This window comes from Gymnogyps californianus, chromosome 1, assembly GCF_018139145.2.
Source record: "Gymnogyps californianus isolate 813 chromosome 1, ASM1813914v2, whole genome shotgun sequence".
Lineage (NCBI taxonomy): Eukaryota > Metazoa > Chordata > Aves > Accipitriformes > Cathartidae > Gymnogyps > Gymnogyps californianus.
In genome coordinates, this window is record NC_059471.1 from 143,209,348 (window position 1) to 143,231,085 (window position 21,738).

General features: G+C 44.2%; 1 protein-coding gene across 1 annotated transcript in view; it reads left to right on the forward strand.

Annotated features, from left to right (window-relative positions):
* The window catches only part of ITPR2 (inositol 1,4,5-trisphosphate receptor type 2), a 268,298-nt gene extending 246,911 nt beyond the window's left edge, over positions 1-21,387 (forward strand). Inside the window, exons 56-57 of the mRNA XM_050915600.1 lie at positions 18,901-19,062; positions 20,302-21,387. Of these exons, the coding sequence (XP_050771557.1) occupies positions 18,901-19,062; positions 20,302-20,388 (249 nt within the window). The 3' untranslated portion in view covers positions 20,389-21,387. The remainder of the gene's footprint in view (positions 1-18,900; positions 19,063-20,301) is intronic.
* The last annotated feature ends 351 nt before the right edge of the window (positions 21,388-21,738 follow it).

Sequence of the window (21,738 nt, forward strand, 5' to 3'; positions counted from 1 at the left end):
ACTGGAAGAAGAGATTTAGACATACAGCGTTGCTTAGGACCAAAAGAAGAGTCAGAAGGAAAATACTCAAAGGTAGTTTTGCAGCTGTCAGCCGTATGAGCTGATGTAGTGTACGTGTTTGGTGTGTTTCAAACACAGCACGATAGTAATGAAATTGCATGACAAGCATGTGAGATGTACTACATTCCATGCAGAAATTAAGCCTGAGGTACGGTTTTTGTCCTGAAGACAGAGAGAGAAGCTGATTCAGACTTTGTGACGGACTGAAAGCTGAGTGACCGTTCTTGTGATGCTGGGAGAGGTGACCAAGTCCCTGGTGAGAGACCAAGTTTTGGTTAGGATCTGGCACAAAAGAGGCAGACTTCAAATTAACCTTTCACAAGGGAACTGAGGCTTGCCAGTGGAACTGACTCATTGCTGAAGGAGGCTCACTGGGGGTGTATGGGAATTGGAAGAACAGGGCAGTCTCCGGACCTCTTTGAAGGGGACAAGGTGGAATGAGATTTTATATTTCAAGTGATACAGAATATGGCTGAAAAAATTCCATGAATCATACTCTGGAAAAGCTCTCTTAACTCTACTAGATTTTATTATGATTAGGTATGCCTTTTATGGCTGCTTCTGTAGCTTTAATGGATCAAACCCAAATTCTGTGTTTTCACAGCCGGATTACTCAGAGAGAATTTCTACCCAAATCCAATCTTCAAGGCTCAGATCCACCCTTAAACACATGTAGGTCAAAATTTTGGAGTATGCTGCAGTAACTTCTTTAATAGAAAGAAGAGTTTAGTTCCAAGTATCATCCTCACTACCCCTACAACTGTAGTTAGGAACCCATTATTATTTGTACTTGTCTACTACTGTCTTGCAAAGTATTGCAAAAAGTAACATTGGAATGGTTATCAGTATTAACTAAGCACCAGGGAAAACATCTACAATTTCTGATGGTCTCTTTTCTCCATTGTCCAGACCCACCAGGACCCAAAAATATGACTGTCTATATTATGACTCCCAGTCTTTTTTATGTATCATTTGTCCAGCAAACAGTGAAGCATCTGGTTTGAAGGCTTGCTGATAGCACAACTGGAAAAAAACAGGAATACTATGGTTTTCTTGTTTTGGAATATTATTTGAAAGGCTGGGTGCCAAAAGGGATGGGAATTATTTACACATCTAACTTCACTTTCCCAGTTTTTCAGTTCAAGAAGGGGAAAGAAATGTGTAGGTGACGTTGTACGCATCCCTCACTCAAAGGCAATATTTTTGCAGGGTTTCCAAGTTCACTTTTATTTCTGTTCCAGGGGTGGCTTGTTTCAAGGCATTCCCATTATCTTGCATGTCTCTGGCCTCAAAAGACCTTGTGGCAGAGGACTTCTTTTGCTTTCTTCCTCTGGACTGTGGACATCGGCTGCAAACTCCTAATGTTCCCTGTGATTTTGATTTTTCCCAGCAGCTCTATATTTGTTTCAGTGCTTAGCATACTGCTCTGAGCAGTGACAAGTAATCAGTAGCTATCCAGCTTTCATAAAGCAAGGTATTATTTTTTCTTTTTTTTTTTTCTTTTTAGAAAAAAGCATCAAGCATAGAATGTATTGTAAAACAACACACAGTTTACACACCTCTAGCTTTTCAGACAGTTACTTTATGGAGATGTTGGTGGGAGTAAAGCACTTCAGATCTTCCAGTGATGCCCATTCTTCTTGCCGACTATCTTATAGCAGTTATCAGGTGAAATATTAATGAATATTAAATCAGGGCAGTAGGTTTTATTATTTGTTTGTTATTCAGGCCTCTTCTATGAAGTCAGACAGGTATTATACAATATCCAAAAAACTTTGAAAAGCTGGCTACATGCCTTGCATTTGCACTGAGAACCTGCATGAATGATTCCTCTATTGAATTTTCATTCCTGCAGAAAAAACCTTCTTATCTGACCCATTTGACCAGAAATACCATCTCTAGCAAACCCAGAGAGATGCACATAACTTGTATTACATCGATACAGCAATCTTTGAATGTTCCTTGTGTCCATTTGTCAGAGGAGACAGTTTAATGCGATAACTGGAACAGTGAAGGTTAATGCCCAAATTTTTAGACTTCTCTTTTCAGTGGTGCAGTTTGTACACACAGATTTCACCTAAGCTTTAGTAGCTGTAAATATATAAATGGGAGGCAAAAAATGTAGATGATTAGTTACTGAAGTTTTTGCAGCAAAACAGAGAGATATGAATTAACCTATGATTTGTGCCTCCATTCATTTGCAAAAATAAAAGGCTATTGGCGTAGTAATTAAATTAATTATTTTGCCCATTGGAAGAATGAAGGACTTTAGCAAACAAAGCCCTAAAAGTTTTGTTCTCGCGTGCCCTGTCCACAGTTCTTAGCAAGTTTCATAATGGATTTTATCAGCATTAGTGCTACCTGTCATAACTACGTAATTACAGCACCTAATTATATTATTACTTATTTACTCTAATTATGTAATTGGATGTAATTGGTGCAATTACATAACTCCTCAATCAACTGAAAACGGCTCTAAAACCAGCCTATGTTCATAAGAGTAAAGGATACTGCCATGCGTTAGACCATCTCCCTAAAGCAAGGCAATCTTTGGTGGGAAATTAAAGGTTCTGTTCTCCTGCCATTGCGGTCATTGGGACCATGAGCCTTTTATACCGTGATAGTATCTTAAAAGTATTGCTTTACATCTTGTTTCATCTGTAAATGTATCCCTCCTGAAAGGCAGATTCCTAATCTTAAGTCTCTCTTCAGGCTACTCAGAATCCCAACGCCTCCACTGAAATCAAAAGCAAAATTCCCATCAACATTATAAGGATGAAGTAGAAGAAACAGGTTGAGCAACACCAGCCTGAAATTCTGAACAGTGGTTTCTTATTCAGTTCTTCTAAAAGCACTTTTGTGTCACAGCAATGACCTGTCATTGGTCATGTGACAAAATATTTTAACTACTTCATTTTAAATATTTTGAAGCTGTCAGCTTTTTTCATTATTTTTTGTTTTAAATTATTAAATAAAAGAAGTATTTACCAAATATTATGGCCATTTCCATGTCATGAGGAAAAATGCATTCCCCATTTTGAAAAATTCTAGTTGTTTTGGTTTTTGTTTTTAAATACTGAAGTTTGAAAATTGATCTGAATTTAGTGCTCCCTTGAGCTGGTGCTGTTGTCTCTCTTCTTCCTATGTCCAGCTTCATGTTTTTGCCTTCTTTTTCTATTAGATACCCAGAAGTGGGTATTAAATTCAAAAGCAGCACTGGGAATAATGCCAAATGAGCCATTGAGAAGTCTCACAATAGTTGTCATTCTGCCCATGCTGTGTGCTGGGCAGCACAGGCCGTTTTCCCTCGGCATCCTTCTCTCTCCTGCCTCGCTGCTCTGCGTTTTGCCGTGCTCCCACCTCAGGAGCGGAGGTGTGATGTGAGCTGTGGCAGCACATAGCTGCTCCCCAAGTTCGGGTCTCAGCAGTGATGCTGCGAGGTCCTGGCCAGAGTCGCTCCATGAGGCTGTGACCCCCCAGCATAGCAGCAGGGACAGGGGACAAGCTCCCTCCTGGAGCCAGAGTCGCTTGCGTATAGTCCCTGGCACACCTGTGTGTGGCCTGCAAAGGGATTTTTATCCTTTTAGCCAACCTCAGCAGAAGTAGCTGACTATCAAAACAGCAAAAGTGTGAGCCAAGCGGAGCCTGGAGAGCCCGACAGCTCTGGGTCAAGAGCTTGGCTGCCTGTCCTTTCACACCTTGGGGCAGTGAGAGGTTGTCCCAGGGTTAGTTAGTGAACGTAAAGTAATTTCACTGATGCCAAATCCTGGTGCACACCCCCAGCCTGATGTCCAGCATAGTGGCCATCTCTGAGCAAACCAGGTGGAGGTTCTAGAAGAGGCAGGTCCAAAGGAAATACAGACAGGCGAGGTGAAGGCAGTGAAAAAGTGCCATATGGAAAGAGGAAGAGCATACTGACAACAGGCGGGCAAGGAGGAGCGGGATTTGTGGAACAAGCTGTTCTTTACTGCTGTCAATTTTGTCAAAGAATGTAATAAAATAATATGTACTAAGAGGGCTGTTGACCTTGGCTCTTAAAATATAACTTCTTTGGAGAAGAAAAAAAGTTCTGACATCCAGGATTTTTCTATTCTGTTATCTATCATCTTTTTGAATTTTGGAGGCAAAAGTTTTCCCTGCTAATTTTTATCCCTAGTCTATAGATACTCTTATTACATGCGAGGATTGCTAAACACTGTATGGGTAGAGAGAATGACCTAAACCAGAGAAACTTCAATCCAAGGTAACATGAATGCTGCTGAAGGGACACTTGGGTTGTCAGGAAGACACTCCGGGTGTTTTTCACATGCACTGTGGTGATTCGTCCTAGACAATTTAAGAAGTTTCCTCCCCCAGATGTCCACTATACCCTTCTGTTGCAATTAACCACAACAATAGCAGAGGGGGGAGGACAAGCGATGTGTTTGTTCGCTCCTGAGCTTCTGCAGTTCGCAGCCCAGAGTACTAATGTGAAAATTGATGGCCATTGAAGTCACGCCAGTCTGAACTGCACTGGTTGAGGAGAGGACACAGTGCCGATTCTGCTGCCTCTTTATAGGTAGGATAATATCAGCAGGGAGAAAGGGCACACGGCTGATAGGGGTGACCCCTTCAGCTGCTACAGCTAAATCTGCCAGGGACGGTGAGCTGTGGTTCTTAAACTGGCTCACTATAAATAAACCGTATTTTTAAGGCTTCTTCATTATCATAAATTCTAGTTCAACATGAAATTTCTGATCTGGCGACTCACAGACTTGAAAATGCTTACAAGACTTGTGCACACAAATGCTCTGCTGGAGTGGGGCACGGAGTTTATAACTTTTGGGAATCTAATAATGCTCCCATTGTTAGGACTGATTTATTTTACTTTTTAAAACTGGCCTTCCTCCAAAAACTAGCAGATGTTATCAAAGCAAAACTTGCAAGGATGAGATGTATGTACATATTATTAAGCTATGCAACTTTTTCTTAATTACTTTTAAAAGACTAATATGATGCATGTCACATTATGAGTAATTACTTACCATGGCAGTAATACCAAGAGCACAAAAGCCGGCTGCTAAATAAGATCTGAGGTCTCTCTGACAGGCTAATTTCCTAGGAAATACAACATCGGTTTTGTCTGCAGTTGGGTTTTCATAAAATAAGCAATTAAAGAAATATGCCTAAATAGATGATTTACTGCTCCCATTTTTTTGTTGTGGTCAAAATAGAAGAGCAAGCAAGAACGCAGCTCTCTGTGTCCGTCCACATGGACCCAGGCCCTGTGGGGAGTTCAGGGCTTCAGTTTAGGTGCACCAGGTCCCAGAGAAAGTCCTTTTTCTGCATCAAGGCCTGCCTCAAATTCACAGAGGATCTCAGAGCTATCAAGTGGTGATACAGAGTCACTAAAATAGAGCTGGAATTGTGCTTCGCACAGGTTCAACCACTGCTTGGGTATAATAGAGGGGAGCTCCCTCTCCCCTCATATACCCAAGTGTTATCCAGTTTTACATTTACAGAATATATTGAGGCGTTGTTGTTTTTCCTGCTGCTAGGTATTGAATTATTTTTCTATTGTTGCTTTTCCTGTTGTTCAAAAATAATGTTCATTTCTGTAGGTAGTACGTTGCTATTTTTGCGCCTCTGTACAATTTTGCCTCTACATTATTATCTTATAGAAGTGCTGCACACCTCCCTCTCCACTTCATAAAATAAGCAATTACAGTAACGTGCCTAATTAGCTGATTTCCTGCTCATTTGTGTGTTGCTCAAAGCATGAAAAGTTAGCATCACGTGAGGACTTTGCATCTTTGCACAAAGCTCCTATTCTACAAGAGAGCTGAGCATCTTCTTTTCTACTTCAAGGGCTCTGCATCTTCCAGAAATGGGCTCTTTGGTCCCCCATAAATAGTTGAGTTGGCCTGCTTGGCTAGGTGATGTGTGAGGTATAGGTAAATAAAGGGAAAGGTGGGCTTCATTTGGTACCTCATTGTAAAAGCTTGAGTTTATATACATTCTTTCCAGACAGGCAAAATTAATCACCCTGTTGCTGCTTGAACGGGAAACCACGGATCTGATCCTGCCTCCTTAGAAATTATGCCATTAGCTGGAGCGGGAGAAGGATTGATATCAATGACAGGTGCTGCAGCACAGGCAGATTTGCTGTGTGTATTGAGGGTATGGTGATAACCTTCATCCCCCTAGCTGACTGGGTGAGGGAATGGCCATGTCATTGTGCCGTGCCCTTGTCTCTGCTGCCTCTCTGCTCAGCCCCTCATGTTCTTGTTAACTCCTAAAGGCACAGGTCCCAGCACCAACACAACCCTGTCTTTTTTCCTTTTTCCTTTGAAATCACTTCTGAATACAAAGCTGTAATGTAGTTGCAAGTTACAGAGTGGAGCCTAAAACTCCCCAAAAGTATATTCGTTGAGATTTGGGTTATTCCCCCCCTGAGGTCTGGAATCAGTGGTTTGATACTACCCAGCACTAGTCTTTTTGGTCCCTGTGTATTGTGGCTCAGTTGTAATCTTAGCTTGATTTCCTCTGTGTTTGAAAGATTTGGCTACCTGTCTGTTGACCAGTATTTAGGCTTCGAAGACTGATTTTGCTATAAAGATGGGTTCTGCATTGATAATACAGTGTAGTCACAGCCTCCTTGTCCTCCTTCCAACTTCAATTCATTCAATTTGCAAATTCAAAATAAATGAGCCGAGTTGGGTTCCTGTTTGTTTGTTTGCTGCTGTCCTTAAAAACTCGAGGAGGGGTCTGGACATGAGGCTGTGTTCCTTGAAACTTGCACATCCCCACGAACATGGAGTGGAGGTGTTCCAGCTGGAGCACCCTCAAGCTGAGCAGTGCTGCTGGCAGGACACGGGCTGCGGTTCCCCACTGGAATCCACTCCCGCCTTGACCTGCCAGAGACTAGAGCTGTTAACTTTCCAGGCAGCTTGCAAAAGCCATCTTTTATCCCTTTGTTGAAGAAGCATGTGGCCTGAGATGGATCTGTGTGTGGGCAGACCTTTATTCTGTGATTTCAAATGATGGAAGGGCTCTCCAAGGCACTGGATAGGCACCTACTGTTGCGCTTAGAATCCTGGCAGTAACAGAGCCTCGATTCTCCTGGGACTGGCTATGTATGGCTTTGCCTGATGAAAACTGGACCTTAACTGGGGTCACAGATAGTGATAAGAAGTTCAACCCCAGAGGAACAATGTGATGAGCAGATCCCAAAGTGTGTAAACTGAATTAATTTGATTTTGCACTATGGGAGAAGCAACAAACACAAAACGCTTCGATGCTGTTTGAGAATATTATTGCAACATTTGAAAACAATTATTGTTCTTTGTATTACAGTGGTACTAAGCTTCTGGCTTCTTGAATGGGAAAGAGACTCCAAAATTGTCCACAGCCAAGGCAGGTAACTGCAGATGCTGAGGAAAGGAAGGACTATGGGTTTGCCCAAAGACATAAGGACAATGAGTAAAAGAACAGGGAGATGAGTTTGAGGTTGTTGCCTTTACCAGGAACACCATTTAAAAGTAAACAAGTGTAACTTTGGTTGGACTCAAAACATAGCAGTGAGATTCTGCAAGAAGTAAAACAGGGAAAGGCTACAAAAAATGTAGTTCTGAGTTCTCACAGTTCAGAGACAGCAGGATTTGGGGGAGTTGGGTGCAACATTACCGGGAGCTTGTTTTACAAGGTGTTATAGATATGATGAAGTTACTTGTTTTCTATATCTGTCATGGGAAGAAAAATCCACCGGCCTGTATTACTCTGGATGGATAGGTTTCTGAATTTGTATAACTTTGGTCTCATTGTGCCATTTATCTTTTGGGATCAGCTTTATGAGATTTGTGTCAGGTTTTTCTATTTGGTTGCAAGGCTAGTTCACGGAATCTTCTCTCTTTTTAGTGTGGTGGATGTGTGTATGATAAAAAGCTAAGATTGCATCATCTTTAATAAAAGAGAAGATATATAGCCTAAAGAAATCAGATTAGTTGTAGAGAAGGAAATCAATCAGGTTGGCAAATTGTATCTGTGGGACAAAGTGCAAAATGTTTGTTTCATACAGTATTTATTGAACAAATTTGTTGAGAAGATGGTTAAAAATGCTCTACAGGAAAAAAAAAAACGGGAACCATTTTGTTCAATTTAAATGACATTGATGGATTTTTTACATCATGAAATCTTGCAATATTACCAACAACAATCCCTGATAAAGTACTTTACACAATTGCCTCACAGGGCATTTTGAGATAAAAGTATATATCGGAGATTGTAAATTGGCTGCATCCAATTTATGTATAATGGAACCCACTACAGCCATCCTACGAAATTCAATAGATCAGGAATCATATTACACTTCTGTGAGTTTGGGGTAGTAGGAGCTTTAAAGAGTCTCCAAAGCAAACGGGCAACTTTAAATCATATTTAATGAACCCTGTGTATTTTATACACATGTGATTAAAATGTTTTGTCTCTGTTTTTCATTTTGCTGGGTGCTGCTGAAGGAAAATTGTAACTCCGGGTTTGTGAAACTGATCATCTGCTTGTTCTCAAGAGAAAATGCATTTTAATTGAACAGAGCAAATCATATTTAAATGCTGGGCTGAAAAAACAAAGAAAAAGCAGATCTGTACAGAGGATCCATTTCAGTATTTTCCTAGCAATACGAGCAAGAGCACTAAATGAAAATGTAGTATAGGCAGATAAAGGTTCACAAAGTACCATGGTGGTTTTTTCTTTTATTGATCTATGCTTGCAGCCTCTGAAAACAGTGCACAGTAGAGACGAACCTGAACGAATAGACGTTTCGCCTTGAGGGCTCAGTTTTGGTGGTTTCCGCCTATTTCCCAAAGGGAATAAAAGTGCTCTGTGCTTCCCAGCAGGCAGGTGGCACCTTATGGGATCTGCTGCTCACCCAGCCACAGCCAGACCTGCCAAGGGTCCTCGCCTTGGCCATCGTGTCTGCGTGGGCAAGGAGTTGTGCTCACCATGCAGAGGAATGTACAAAACCCATGGGCAAGCATTTGAACAGAGCAAGCGATTTGAGAGCAGGTTGATAGCGTTCAGGCCCATGAGGCTGAAAGGTGGCCGTTGCTTGGTGGTGTTTTGTCGAGAGACGCTTCAAAAAGCAACCTAGATCTTTTTCCTCTCCTCTGACTGATACTTGAGTATGTGCATTTATGCATGTGTACGATATATGCATGATCACGTCGTTGCTTAAAAAACAGTTCTGTATAGCCCATTGGTGATAGGTAATAATTCTTATTAATTTTAAAAGAAAATGTTTTTCTTTCAATTGTCTTTTCATTCCGCACCATGTGCAAAATACATTAGAGTCAAAATGGGCCCAAAGCAGGAACATTCAGATCAGGATTCAAAATGCCTCGACTCTGGCAGTATCCTAAACCAGAACAATCGCGCTGCAATCAGCGAAGCTCTGCCTGTGTAAAGCTGAGAACAAGGTCAAGTCCTGAGCCTCTGAAAAACGAGTCTCCAGCTGAGTCTTTGTATTTCCCAAAGATTCTGTTACACCAAATTGAAGCTAAAGCTAGGAATGGACAGTACTTGCAAAATACAAGGTGACAGGACCAGAGAATTAAAGCTAAATGTGAAAAAAACCCATAGATTTCAACAAGCATGCGCCTGAATCGTGTGCTACAAAAGATATGAAGTAGAGGTCATGGTTTGGAGTTTAACCATGGAGATAGACCCTGATCCTGGATCAAACCAGCACTTACACTGATAAAAATGGGTCAAAATTTGTGGTGTCCTTACCAGCTGAATGGTAAGTATGTCTCTAAGGAGCAGACAACATCTCTGTCCCCAGCAGTGGCATGATACTGTAGGGTATGTTTACATTGCAGTGGGATTAGTGCTGTTGGCTTTTGTCTGGAGTTCAGTATCTGGAGTGCGCCTGCTAGCAAGTTTTGCAAAAGAAAATCAATATTAAAAGAAGAACAGGAGAAGGGGGGCTTCAGCATGCTAGCGCAAGCAGTGCGGTAGTGTGCGGGTAGGAATGGCAAGGGGCTGAAGAAGCATCATAATTCTGTTCACTTTAGACACAGTGAACGGAATCAGAAATACCATTACCATTCAGCTAGGCATGACCCAGTCCGGCAAACGAATGGTGAATTTGCTGAAACGATGGCAGGAGCAGCAGGGGAAGGAGAGGGAGAACGAAGTTAGAGCTGGAGGCATTTTGATGGTGGTAGGGGGGCTGCGTGAGCAGCTCAGCCCCTCTCCTGTGACAGGGCTGCCCTACATGGTGCGGCACTAAGAGAGGCCGCTCTCAGCACTGGGGGAGCCGAGCCTGCGGGATTCAATAGCAGCACCGCAATGAGCTGGGAGGGAAGAGACGGAGAACTGCCAGGTGCCTCTGCGCAGAGGCTGCCATTGCATTACACTGTGCTTCCCCCACCGAGACAGCTGGAACTAAACCAGAGCCTCCCATGCTGCCATTAAAAGGTTCTTTTTTTAAGGACATGTGCACTTAATGTCAGAATATTGAAACCATACCCACGTGAATAAAGTTAGTAAGCCAGTGATTCATTGCTCTTTCAAATCTCTATCTAGCCACAGTAAATTTCTGCTCAGTAGTGACAGTCTGTGTCCACATGCAGGCTATGATTTACAGTTCTGCATTTTATATCAACAACATCTGTTTAACAAAAGAAAAAAAATAAGCCAAGAACATTTATTTTCTAATCTCTGTACCAGATGTTGTTTCGTTATGCACAAGATCCAGGAATTATATCAGAAATAATGTAATTATTTTAAATGAATAATCTGAAGTGTTTTTCGTAAAGCATGTCCCGTAACCACTAACAACATAAAAACATAGGAATGTGGAAAAATAAACTCATGTTTTGCACAAATCTATAATTATATCTATTTTAAGGGCACAAATATTAAGCACCAAATCCTAGCTTCAGATGGTAGTGCTGGGATTCTTGAAGATTTGCAGAGGAAAATATCAATTCTCAGGGTTATGTAGAGATAAGGCGGCAGAGAGCAATTGAAACAGCAGAAGAAATCAACAGTTGAGAAATGAACATGTGCTGCGAGGAAGGGAAGACGCGAGAAGCAAACACGGCTTCAAGGAGAGTGGTACTGGGGTGGGATACAAGCTTAGGCCCTCCAAGCACACAGAAGTTGTGCCGTGCGACTCTCGTGAGTCCCTGGCCGGCTGCAGTCCTTGCACACCTGCAGATCCCCCCGGGTTCCCACCTGGAGGGTAGATGGAAGGTGCAGTCTCAGTGCGCTGGTGACAAAGCTGCTTCGTTCGGTTTCTACTTTCCACCTTCTAGGGCAAAGTTGCTCGGGGCTGAAGCAGGATCGCTTCCCTTGACGTGCTGGCTGCACTCTGGCTGATGCAGCCCAGGTCGTGGTGGCCTTTTTCACTCTAAGGGCACACTGCTGACCCAGGTACTTACCATTGGCATATAGGTTTGCTCACAATAGCGGTGTGAGATCCCATTCAAACTTACGGTCTCGACTGTAAAAAATTGTTTTCATTATCGTTTCCATCTCTTGGAGGTAAATGCCAAGTCCCTTAGGTGTGTTTGATAAGCAGAAATTTTGGAGTGCTTGTTCTTGGAAAAGCAGGGTCCTTTACAGAGTTTCAAGCTGAGTATCAAAATTGCCACATGCAGCATCAGAGAAAAATCTTCAGAATTTGAGGTTTATTATCATTCCTCGCCATAATTTTTGCAGGGATATCACAAGCAGGGATGCTGATACTGAAACACTGAGACATCTATAACTGACTGGCCTGGATATCAGTCTTGAAGAACTCACAATTATTCAGAATTACAGTGATAGATTCTGTTGCAGCCCTCAAAAACGTTCAGCCAAGTTAAAATGAAAGTAAATGCATCAATGACGCTGCTAAAGCAGATGGTGGGTCTGTGTTATGGTTCCAACCTTCTTTCAGGGGGAAACAGATTTCTATATTTTTCCGTGAGTTGTGGAAGCTGTAGCATGTATCAATCCAGTATAGACCCAGCCAGACCTATTAGTCTTCTTGTTGCATAAAGATTTATCTGTAATTGCCAAGGTTTATTTTTATTTTCCTTGAATTACTGTTGTGGATGCATATAGATGCGTAACAATTCCTAATTTCCCTCCCTATATTCTTGTACAGCACAGATTGCTTATCAAATACAGTCTTAACATTAAAGTGTCAAACAGGATTTGCGGAAAGCTGTTTGGGTTTGTAGTTTAGGATGAACATTTATCAAATTGTGGATTAGCTGAATCATGCACTGAACCAAATTATTATTGTCTGTGATTAAATCACAAAGTGGTTATTGCCCTGTGTCATCTAAAGCACAAGATAGTTTAAATCTTTAAAATCCGTTTTTAAGGTGGCTATAGGAGCTACCTAACTACAGACTTTTAGGACCAGACTCTGTCCCTAGGCAGAAAAATAATAGCTTTCCGAAGGTCGTTTGGACTGATCACTCTGCTTATACGGGCAACAGATCCGGGAAGGGAATGGATGGACTTATTTACATATCAGACATACAGAATAATTTCTCAGTAAATAGATCTCTTTGTATCCAGCACTAAAGTATTTATTCAGGGTGCTGGCTCAAAAAAGGGGAGTGAACGGCCTGTTCGTTCTCATGCCTGAAACGACACAAGCTGCCTGCCGAAGAGTAGCAATGCCGATGGTTTGTTTGCCTTCATGCTGAGACACAGGTCCTAGGGCACAACGGAGTCGCAGAGGGTGAAGCTGTGCCATGCTTCCCGGCAGTGCCGCTCCGCAGGCGTGGAAGCCACAGGGTGACTGGCGGTAGCTCTCTTCAATGCCGGTGCAGCAGGGTTTTACCACCCCAATGGGCACTTGAGAGGCTACAGTCTCCCTAAAGCCGTAGGAGGCTTTTGCTGGGCTGCTATGGTGTTTGCTGTTCATTGCGTGCCAACGAATGTGTGTTGCGGGGCGGGATACCACGAACAGCCCAGCGCAGCACACCGACGTGCTGGTAGCAAACCTTCATGGTGATGTCCACGCTCCTCTTCTGCACCCTTCAGTGACCATCTAGCTGAGGAGCAAAGAGGGCTTTAAGCGTACCCGTTTTCTCAGCCTCGCTATTAGGTAACAAATAACCCTCCTGACAGCCGTCTCACTCGCCTCGCTGAGTCACCAAGGAGCAATCTGTGCGAGACTGGGGAACGGTGGGCTGGAGGATGCGGAGGCCCGTCTCCTGCTCTGATGCGTGCAGCTGGGGAGGTCACAACCCAGGAGGAGTCATGAGCAGTCATCATCACTTTTTTTTTTTAATAGATAGGAGGGAAGTCCTGAAAAGGCTTGTTTTCATGTTGCAACAAGGAGTCACAGGGTAGAAAGGGCCAAGAGTCACTGCATTAAACTCTGCTGGAGAAATGAAAGTCTGGTACAGCTGATGGTGGCGTGGCACTCTGAGCCCATGGCAGTGGCACCGGCAGAAAGCGTGCATTAGGCTGCCTTCGCTCCTCTGCTTCATCCCCCTTGTCCTACTCTTTGACCTATTTTCTCTCATTGTTATCTAGTAATCTATTTTTTTAAAGGCTCAGCCCAGTCTTTCCCGCTGGTTGCAGCTGATCCATCTCACTGCTAGCCTGTGAAACCAGCACCTCCTAAAGTAAATGTCCCTCTGCCAATTACTCTGGAGGCATGGATTCAGCTCAGCATGAGAGCTCGATTGAAGCCAGTTGGCTGTGCCAACAGGACAGGGATGGCTCGAGAGAGACTTTGTACAAAGTATAGAAACTCTAAACAAATTTCTTCAGTCTTTTCTCCATCCATGCTCAACCAGAGCTGGTCAAGCCAGAAAAATGGCAGTGTTTTGCTGAAGGGAGGACGTAGCCCGTAGCTCTGCCCTCCCCTTGGAAAGCCCACAGAAGGGAAGGAGAAAGTTGCATAGAAAACTCCAGGAGGCAAACACAGACTTTTGCTCTGAGCATGCCTCTCCAAGAAGAAGGGTTTGAGGTTTCTCAGAAAACACGAGCAGCAAATCCTCTAAGCCCTGTGATTTCTCAGGCATGTGCCCTCGCCGTTGGCACCTTGCAGCTGAGTGTACCCCGAGTACCTTGCAGAGAGGTGTTCGCCCTGGGTGAGCTGTGATTCTCACTGGAGTCCTGCCAGCTGAGGGGGGAGGATGGAGGGAGCGAGCATGCTGGATCACCACACGAAATGTCTGCTCTGCTTGTGTGCAGTCTCTTTGGCCTGCAGCCTTTTGGCTAGCCCCACCTGCCTTTTTTCCCTTTTTTTTTTCCCCCCAGCTGAACTGATGGAGAGGAGGCTGTGGCTCCATTCTGTCCCTGCAGCCTTCCTGTCTGGCTGACTCTCTGCCCTGGACACAGATGTATACTTAAATATGAATTCTGCGAGGCACACGTTATGCTTGTGGAGGGAGTGTGGAGCGGGAAGATGCTGTGATCCGTAGGTGGGCTGCTGCGGTTGGGCTGCGAATAGCTGCTGTCCTGTGCAAGAATGAAATAACAGTAACAATATACTGCGTTCAGCCCCGGTTGTTTAGAAAGAAGATTTCAGTACATTTTAACAATTAATTCTGTGTCCAGGCAGCTACTTCGTTTTAAAGCATCCCATCCACATACCTCACCCTCTGTAAGCTCATTTATGCTCAAGTTATGTCACCTCGCACTAACCTTGTGGCTGTTGATTGAGTCCTGTGACAGCTGTTTGCAGAGGTTTGCCCTGCTCCCTGCCAGCAGCCTGCCTCCCTCATCCAAATTGCCGCTTGGTTCCAGACGGAGCTCAAAATGTCTGAGTGAATGCTGTCCTGGCAAAATGGTTGGATTTCTAAGAGTAATAGCTAAGGCATGACAGATAACACCCTGCAAAATCCCATCCCTGCACCAGTCAAATAAGGCGAAGCAGGAGCGCACCTGCAGCGTAGAGGAGGCATGTTACAGCTTTAACATGTGTTAGTTGGTCAAGGTGAACCCTGGACTGAGCCCATAAACATTTAAGTCCCAGAACAAATGTTTGGGGTTGTACAAACATGTTAACTACCTCCAGTTAATTGGCAAGCAATTACCTTGAAGTAAAAATACCTTTCCTATAGCTGAGCAGTCACAGAGTGCCTGTCCCCCCTTGAACACTTACAGATCACTAAAATGTTCGGCAGAGGAGCCTTGTCCAATTTGCCTTCTGGATCCTGGCACGTTTGTGATCAAAAGCTTTTTGTCCCCAGCAGCAATTGCTGTTTGTTTGTGGTATAGACTCAGCAAATAGGGCTGTGCGCCAGAGCTAATTTTCATGCTGCCCTTTAATAAAGTTCTGCAGTTCATAATGCAATGTAAAAATAAGATAATATTGACCAGCAAAAGCATGCAGTTCAGCAAGGGCATATACCTGCTGCGTGCACTATAACGGAACTATCGGTGAAAGCTAGATAAGTATTTTTAACTTAAAGACAGGTTGGCAAGCTAGAATGTGTTTCCTACTGACCTACTGAATTTAGAATCTTTCTGATACTTTGCATGGCAAAGATACACAGCTGGACTGGATTTCATTAGATGTATATGCAGTTGAGAACCAAGAAGCCAAGTCCTGCCTGCACCCAATACAGCACTTGGGACTACCAGATGAGAGACCTGTGGTCAGCTGTTTGACCTATTGCCTCTCTGCTGCAGGAAAAGCTATAGAAGTCAGTAGCATCTTTTCATGAGGTCTCTGGTCCATGCAAACCCATCAGCTTCTCTTACAACTTGGATCAAGTCCTTGCTTCATCCTCCACAACATTTTGGCAAAAAATGCCCAGATCTTCTTGGTCTGTAACTAAACCACAGCTGAGCTTCTTTCTTGGTAGAGATTATCACAGCGTTGCTGGGAAAGCAGAGCTGGGCACACACAAATGAGTGGAGTCTGTCATTGAGCTCCCGTGATTCTGGGGCTCGTGATGGCTGAGATGAGCTGGCAATGTGGTTCAGAGTGGTTCCAGCTGAAGAGTTACCGTCAGCACCACAGCGTCGCGTGGCAGCGGGCAAAGCGCCATGTGCTCTGTCCTTGTCTTCACCTGCTCCCGGTCATTCCTCTTCCCAGGAAGTATAATGTTGTGCCGAGGAGGAGGGAAGCAGGTGACACTGGGAACCTCAAGAGAGGCAAGCCCACGGAGCCAGGATGTCTGGCATCCGCACAGATTTGTGTGGCGTTCCTCTGGACGCCGCAGTGCAGTGGAGGGTCAGTCCACAAAAATCTTTCCAAGGCAGTCGGCGGTCTCTGCCTTGCGTCCTGGAGGAGCGAGGGAGTGGCAGATGGAAAACAAAACGAGCAAAGTGCATTTCACAATCCTGGCAGCAGTACTCGGCAAACACAAGAACCGCAATGATGGAGTCTCAGATTGCTCTCCCTGTGCAGCCTGGCTTTAGAAACTTTGGTGTTATGGTGAGCCTTGCCAAAAAGGGCTCCTGGCCCCTCAGCTGGCTCCTATGGCCATGCAGCCTTGTGCTTGGTATCTTCAGGTGCTTCAAGCAGAGAAGCTGTAATGGGTGCAGATACCAGAGCTTTCCAGGAAACATTCCGATACAAGTGCAGCTCTGTTCGCTGTAGCTCCTTTGAATTCACTTTCTGTGCCTGTAGTGGCAGACAAATTTGCTGGCATACATTTTGCAAAAAAAAGGCATTGATCCAGAAAGGCACTGTGCACAAACTAAGCTTAGTATAAATGAGTACACCTATACTTAATGCTAGGCACGTGATGAATGCTCTGCTAGATCCTAGCCAAAATAAATTTAAAATAAATATCAGAGCATACTCGTGGAAAATGAATGCTGGTCTTGTAAGCAGAAATGCATGCAGCAGAAATAGGAGTCTACCGCTCCGTGTGTCCGCTGGGGATATCCAGCAGGGAGGGTCACGTGCACTCCTTTCGAGCTCACCAGCAGAGCTGGTGAAAACAGGTTTTGATTTGAATGAGTTATGACCCATTGAAAATGGCATCATGCGTAACCACAGTAAATTGTGATAATGAGATCACGAGGCTCAAAAAAGTGGGCAGCGAGGAAAGAGGCCTCATTCCACCAGCACACACGGCTGACTGAGCCCTGGGCTGCAAAATGCAACGGAGGGGCACGGTCTTATTCCCTGAACATCTTGTCAGTTTAGCGACAGGACCAGAGGTTGCACAGCCGGACGAAAACTCATTAGAAGTTTTGAGTTAAAAAGAAGAAAACAAGCCAAAATTCTTATGGCTTTGCATTTAGTCTTATCCAGGGTAACGGAGGGGACTGGGCCTACGCAAATAGTGGAAAAACATGAATACCGTAAGTGCTTCCATGCTTACCGAGGGTTAGCTTGGTTGTTTCTAAACCATGTTGCTGTAGGAGGGGAGGGTTTGGTGATCAGGGCAGAGCACTACATAGCTGAAAGCAGCTCTCTCTGGAAGCATGATAAAGCTGTATTCACTTGGCGCATCCCCGGGCTCACAGCTCTGCCAGGCCAGCCCGTGTGGACCCTGCTCATGTACGGCTGCTCTGGGCTGCCCAGCTGTAAATACTGCAGAATCATCACTGGCTTTTCTGTTTTCATGGTGAGGCAAAGACTGAGACTACAGTAAGTTCAATGCACTTAAAACTTTACCAAATACCAAGCCCGGACAACATAAGTAACACAGCTCTTGCCTGTGAGGAGTCTTGTAGGTGGACTTCTGGAAAGAACTCCTTTTCTTTCCTCCTTTTCTTTTTGATATAGTGATATTTGTGGGGGGCCATTCACAGCGCAGGAGACTGCAAGAAACACACTTTAACTCATTCTGTTTCTCTTCTGAAGTTATCTAGTGCACGTGTCCATAGAGGCCCGTTGCAAAACACCATGCATATGATCTAACCACATCCTCCCACTCCCCCCAAGGTGGAGGGCAGAGGTGCGTTGATGTAACGCATCGCCAGCTACAGGATCTGTTTCCTTTGTCTCGTGCCTTAAGGCAAACTGGGTTGCTTGCCACATGGTTGCCACTCCTCCTAGGCTTGCACCCTTCAGTCTCCTCCGTCTGTTGCGCTTTGCACACAAATATGTGTGCCCCCGAGCCATGGAGGCAATTCAAGCTCATGCTGGTACGCAGCACCTTCCTGACTCATATCATCTTTTTACAGTATTTTTATTATGATTAAATTCATAGCCTGAGTCCATGAATAGAGAAACACCCAATTCAGTGCTATTCCATGTAGTGCTTGGTCCTTAGCAGGTTAGCCCTTGGCCATGGGGTTGTGCTTGCATTTACCTGAGGTATACAATCTGAATAGCACGCTGAAGCCTAAGCCATTCCGAGGACCCCAAATCTTCTCTTGTGGGCAGCTGAATCCAGGGTCCCTCTGCTCTTGCAGTAAGCACGCTCCAGGCCAGTCTGGAGAGGACTCTGGCTTGTCTTGTTTTCCTGATGTTGGCTCGCTGACATTGCTGCAAGGACAGCCGAAATAGATGGAGGCCAGCCAAGCTGAAGAGACAGTGGGGAAATGTGTCCCTGCATACACTTAAGAGCAAAGCACGGGGAGCACTCGGGCTTTCCTGGTGCTAGCGTACCAGAGAAGTCTCCCCAGAGCTGACCCAGCGGGCATTTCTGCATGCCAGAGCCACGGATGAATGTGCCAACGCTGCCCACGCTGCAGTACAGGTGCAGCTGTGGGGAACCAAGATTTTCCAGTTGGTGCCTTCTTTGTAGCTAAGGAGAACCAAGAATAAAAATGCTTGCGTAAAATACTTTCTGAATTTACTACTTCTTAAGCTCATTTGCTGTGTGTCATCCACTGAATAGAAGTCCTTCTGAGTTTTCATTCTCTAGTCTCAGCTTAGTAGCACTGCACAAACCCCTACTAACATTACTAATTTTTCTAATACCCATGTAGGAGAAGAATTTGGACTGGTTCCCTCGGATGAGAGCCATGTCCCTGGTTAGCAATGAAGGCGACAGTGAGCAAAACGAAATCAGGAACCTGCAAGAGAGGCTGGAGTCAACCATGAGCCTTGTAAAGCAGCTTTCCAGTCAGCTTGCTGAGCTCAAGGAACAGGTAAGTACCCTGCAGTGGGTAGCAACGTGAGCGCATGTGGGTGAACACACTAGCTTTCATCAGGTCACAGTCAGGACAGTGTTACAAAAGACACTTTTGTTTTAGAAAGGTTTTATCTTTCCCTCCAGTAAGCTTTCTGAGTAGATACACTGATATGGATTTGGAATGAAATTGTACTCTATTAGCAACAGCAGAGAACAGGTAAGTAGAAAAGCTGAGGGGGAATTAGTTATGAAATCCTCGCAGTGAGTGTGCGAGGACAGAGGGAGAACTGCAGAAGTGATGACAGGCTTTGCATATGCAGGTACTGCATAACGCGGCAATAAAAAAGGCGTAGCATCAGAAATAGCTGCATATTGGTGGGAATCAGCAGAAAAACTTTCTGAATCTGACACTTGGATTTTTTCCACCACTAAGAATATCAACAGTGCTGTTGTGAAAACAATTTGCCAAGCCTATTGCTTTGTTTGTGTCACCCTTGTCTTTGTGCCCCTCCCACGGCTCCCCCTTCTCTGCTGTATGGAGCACAAGCTGCTGGCCTCCCTTAAAGCCCTGCTCCTGCCTAAACCACCTTATATGTTTTCTCTCACTTCAGGATCAAAAGGCCAGCTCCTTTTTTGCTAAAGATGCTGGTCACCTCTGGTTTGCTCATTATGGTTTCAGAAAAGCATCTTTGTGTTTTCTTTATGGGAAGCACTTCAGTGGCATCAACAGAGTTATCTAATTATCCCCCTTCAGATCCCTCCTTAAAACTCTTTTTCCCTGTGAAAAACTCAACAAAGGTTTAGGCTGGATGTGCTGAGACTGTTGCTTATTGTGCTTACCCATACCGTCCTGGTGGGTTTTTTTCATCCCTCTCTGGCTGAATCTGTTCTCTCCTGGCTTAAATTTAAACTCTCTGTGGCTGGGACCGTCTTTTAATTCTGTGATTGTACAGCACCAAATGCAAATGCTGACCCTCTGCAGAGCTGCACAACACGATAGCAGCACAAATAATACACTGTAAGACCTGCCACTGGATAAGAATAATGTACAAATGCGAATAAAATGTCCATACTTTGCAGGAAACAGATCTTCCACTTCAAAGGCATCTCTTACTTGTAATTTTCAATGCTGAAGAAAAGAATTCCACTCCCTGTTGTTTTGCTTATATGTATCTTGCTCTGTGACTGCTAAATAATAGTAAAGAAAAAAAAAAAAGAAAAACTCAACTCGTCTCTCTCTGCCTTTCCACCTTAGATGACAGAACAAAGGAAGAATAAGCAGAGGCTGGGCTTTCTTGGATCAAACACACCCCATGTGAATCATCACATGCCACCACCCTGATACCACGGGGAGAAGCCGTGACTAGCCTTTCATCAGTATTCCTGCTTTATTTTAGAATAAAAAACTGAGATTGAGAGGAGTGAACAGTGCCTATTGTTACAAAGTTAAAAACAACCAAGTGCCAAGATGTTAAGTGGTTTAGCTCTGGGAACAATTTGTAGCTGTTTTTCATGGTTGAAAGGGACCACAACCTAGAATGCGAGAGATACAAGGGAGCTCGTTTGTATTCGCTCACGGGGCCCGACTCAGCTGCGTTTGCGCTCTGCAACTCGATGGCTTCGGTGGTAGCTGCCGTGTGCGACGGAGGTCGGGGCAGCGTTTGGCCGCGTCCTTAGAGCTACCTTCAGACTTCTCCCTAAAGCACTGGGATAACCAAGATGAGCAGAAGAAGGAGAAATGTTTATTAACGCAAGCACGAAAGCCTGGTTCAGAATCAATAGAAGTCGTTTCTGGCTTTTTTGCCAAATAGCAACATTAGTCATATTTGCTTGGCATTTACTATTTTTTAATTACCATAAATATGTCAGTTGGGTAAGCAATAATGTTGCTTCAAGTAACTTCTACTAGGAGGAAAAGGGGGAGAAACCTCAAAAGACTGAAAAAAAAAAAAGAAGGAAAAAATAGAAAAAGAGTTGCAAAGAGAAACATTAACGCTTTTGAATTTTAGCTGTCGCCATGCAATTTCTTTTTTATAACATGGAGCACAATGGATCTACAGCTGTGGGAATGTTATGCACATAACATTGACAACATAACTGGAAATGATTTCTTTCTCCTGGCTTCAGATGTTCTCGATTAATGTGGCCGTGAGATTTCACATACTGAGGAGTTAAACTGTGTTTTAAATTCAAGTTCCAATGGAGGAGTCAGGGAAAAAAAAATTATACCTGTAGTTTGAAGCGTGTATGGGATTTTATTTTTCTAAAAAAGCTTAGAAATGTCTTTCTGTATGGAGCTGTAATGGTGTCATTACCTTCCATAAACTCATCTTCAGCGCGAGTTGACTTGAGTAAATAAGCACCATATTCTGCCAGCTTTCTTCCAAGCTAAAGATCATGGGCTTATGCCTTTGCCTGCCCTTCCTGCTTTCAGGGGCTTACAGGACTGGCCTGGCTGGTGGGGGACGGGGGGCGATGCCAGAGGAGCTCCTTCCAGCTCTAGGCTCTACGAAAGGCGGCAGCCGAGTGAGCTGTGCAGGTTTCTGCTGTATCCTGTATTTCTTGGGATGGCTTTAAAAGAAGAGTTACAGGGTTTCCACAGAGCCCAAGAGGGCTCTTCTCTCTTTTAGGAGAAGATTTTTGGGGCCCAAATGGGAGTCGTGGTCCCAGTTCACTTTCATTTTCACCGGGT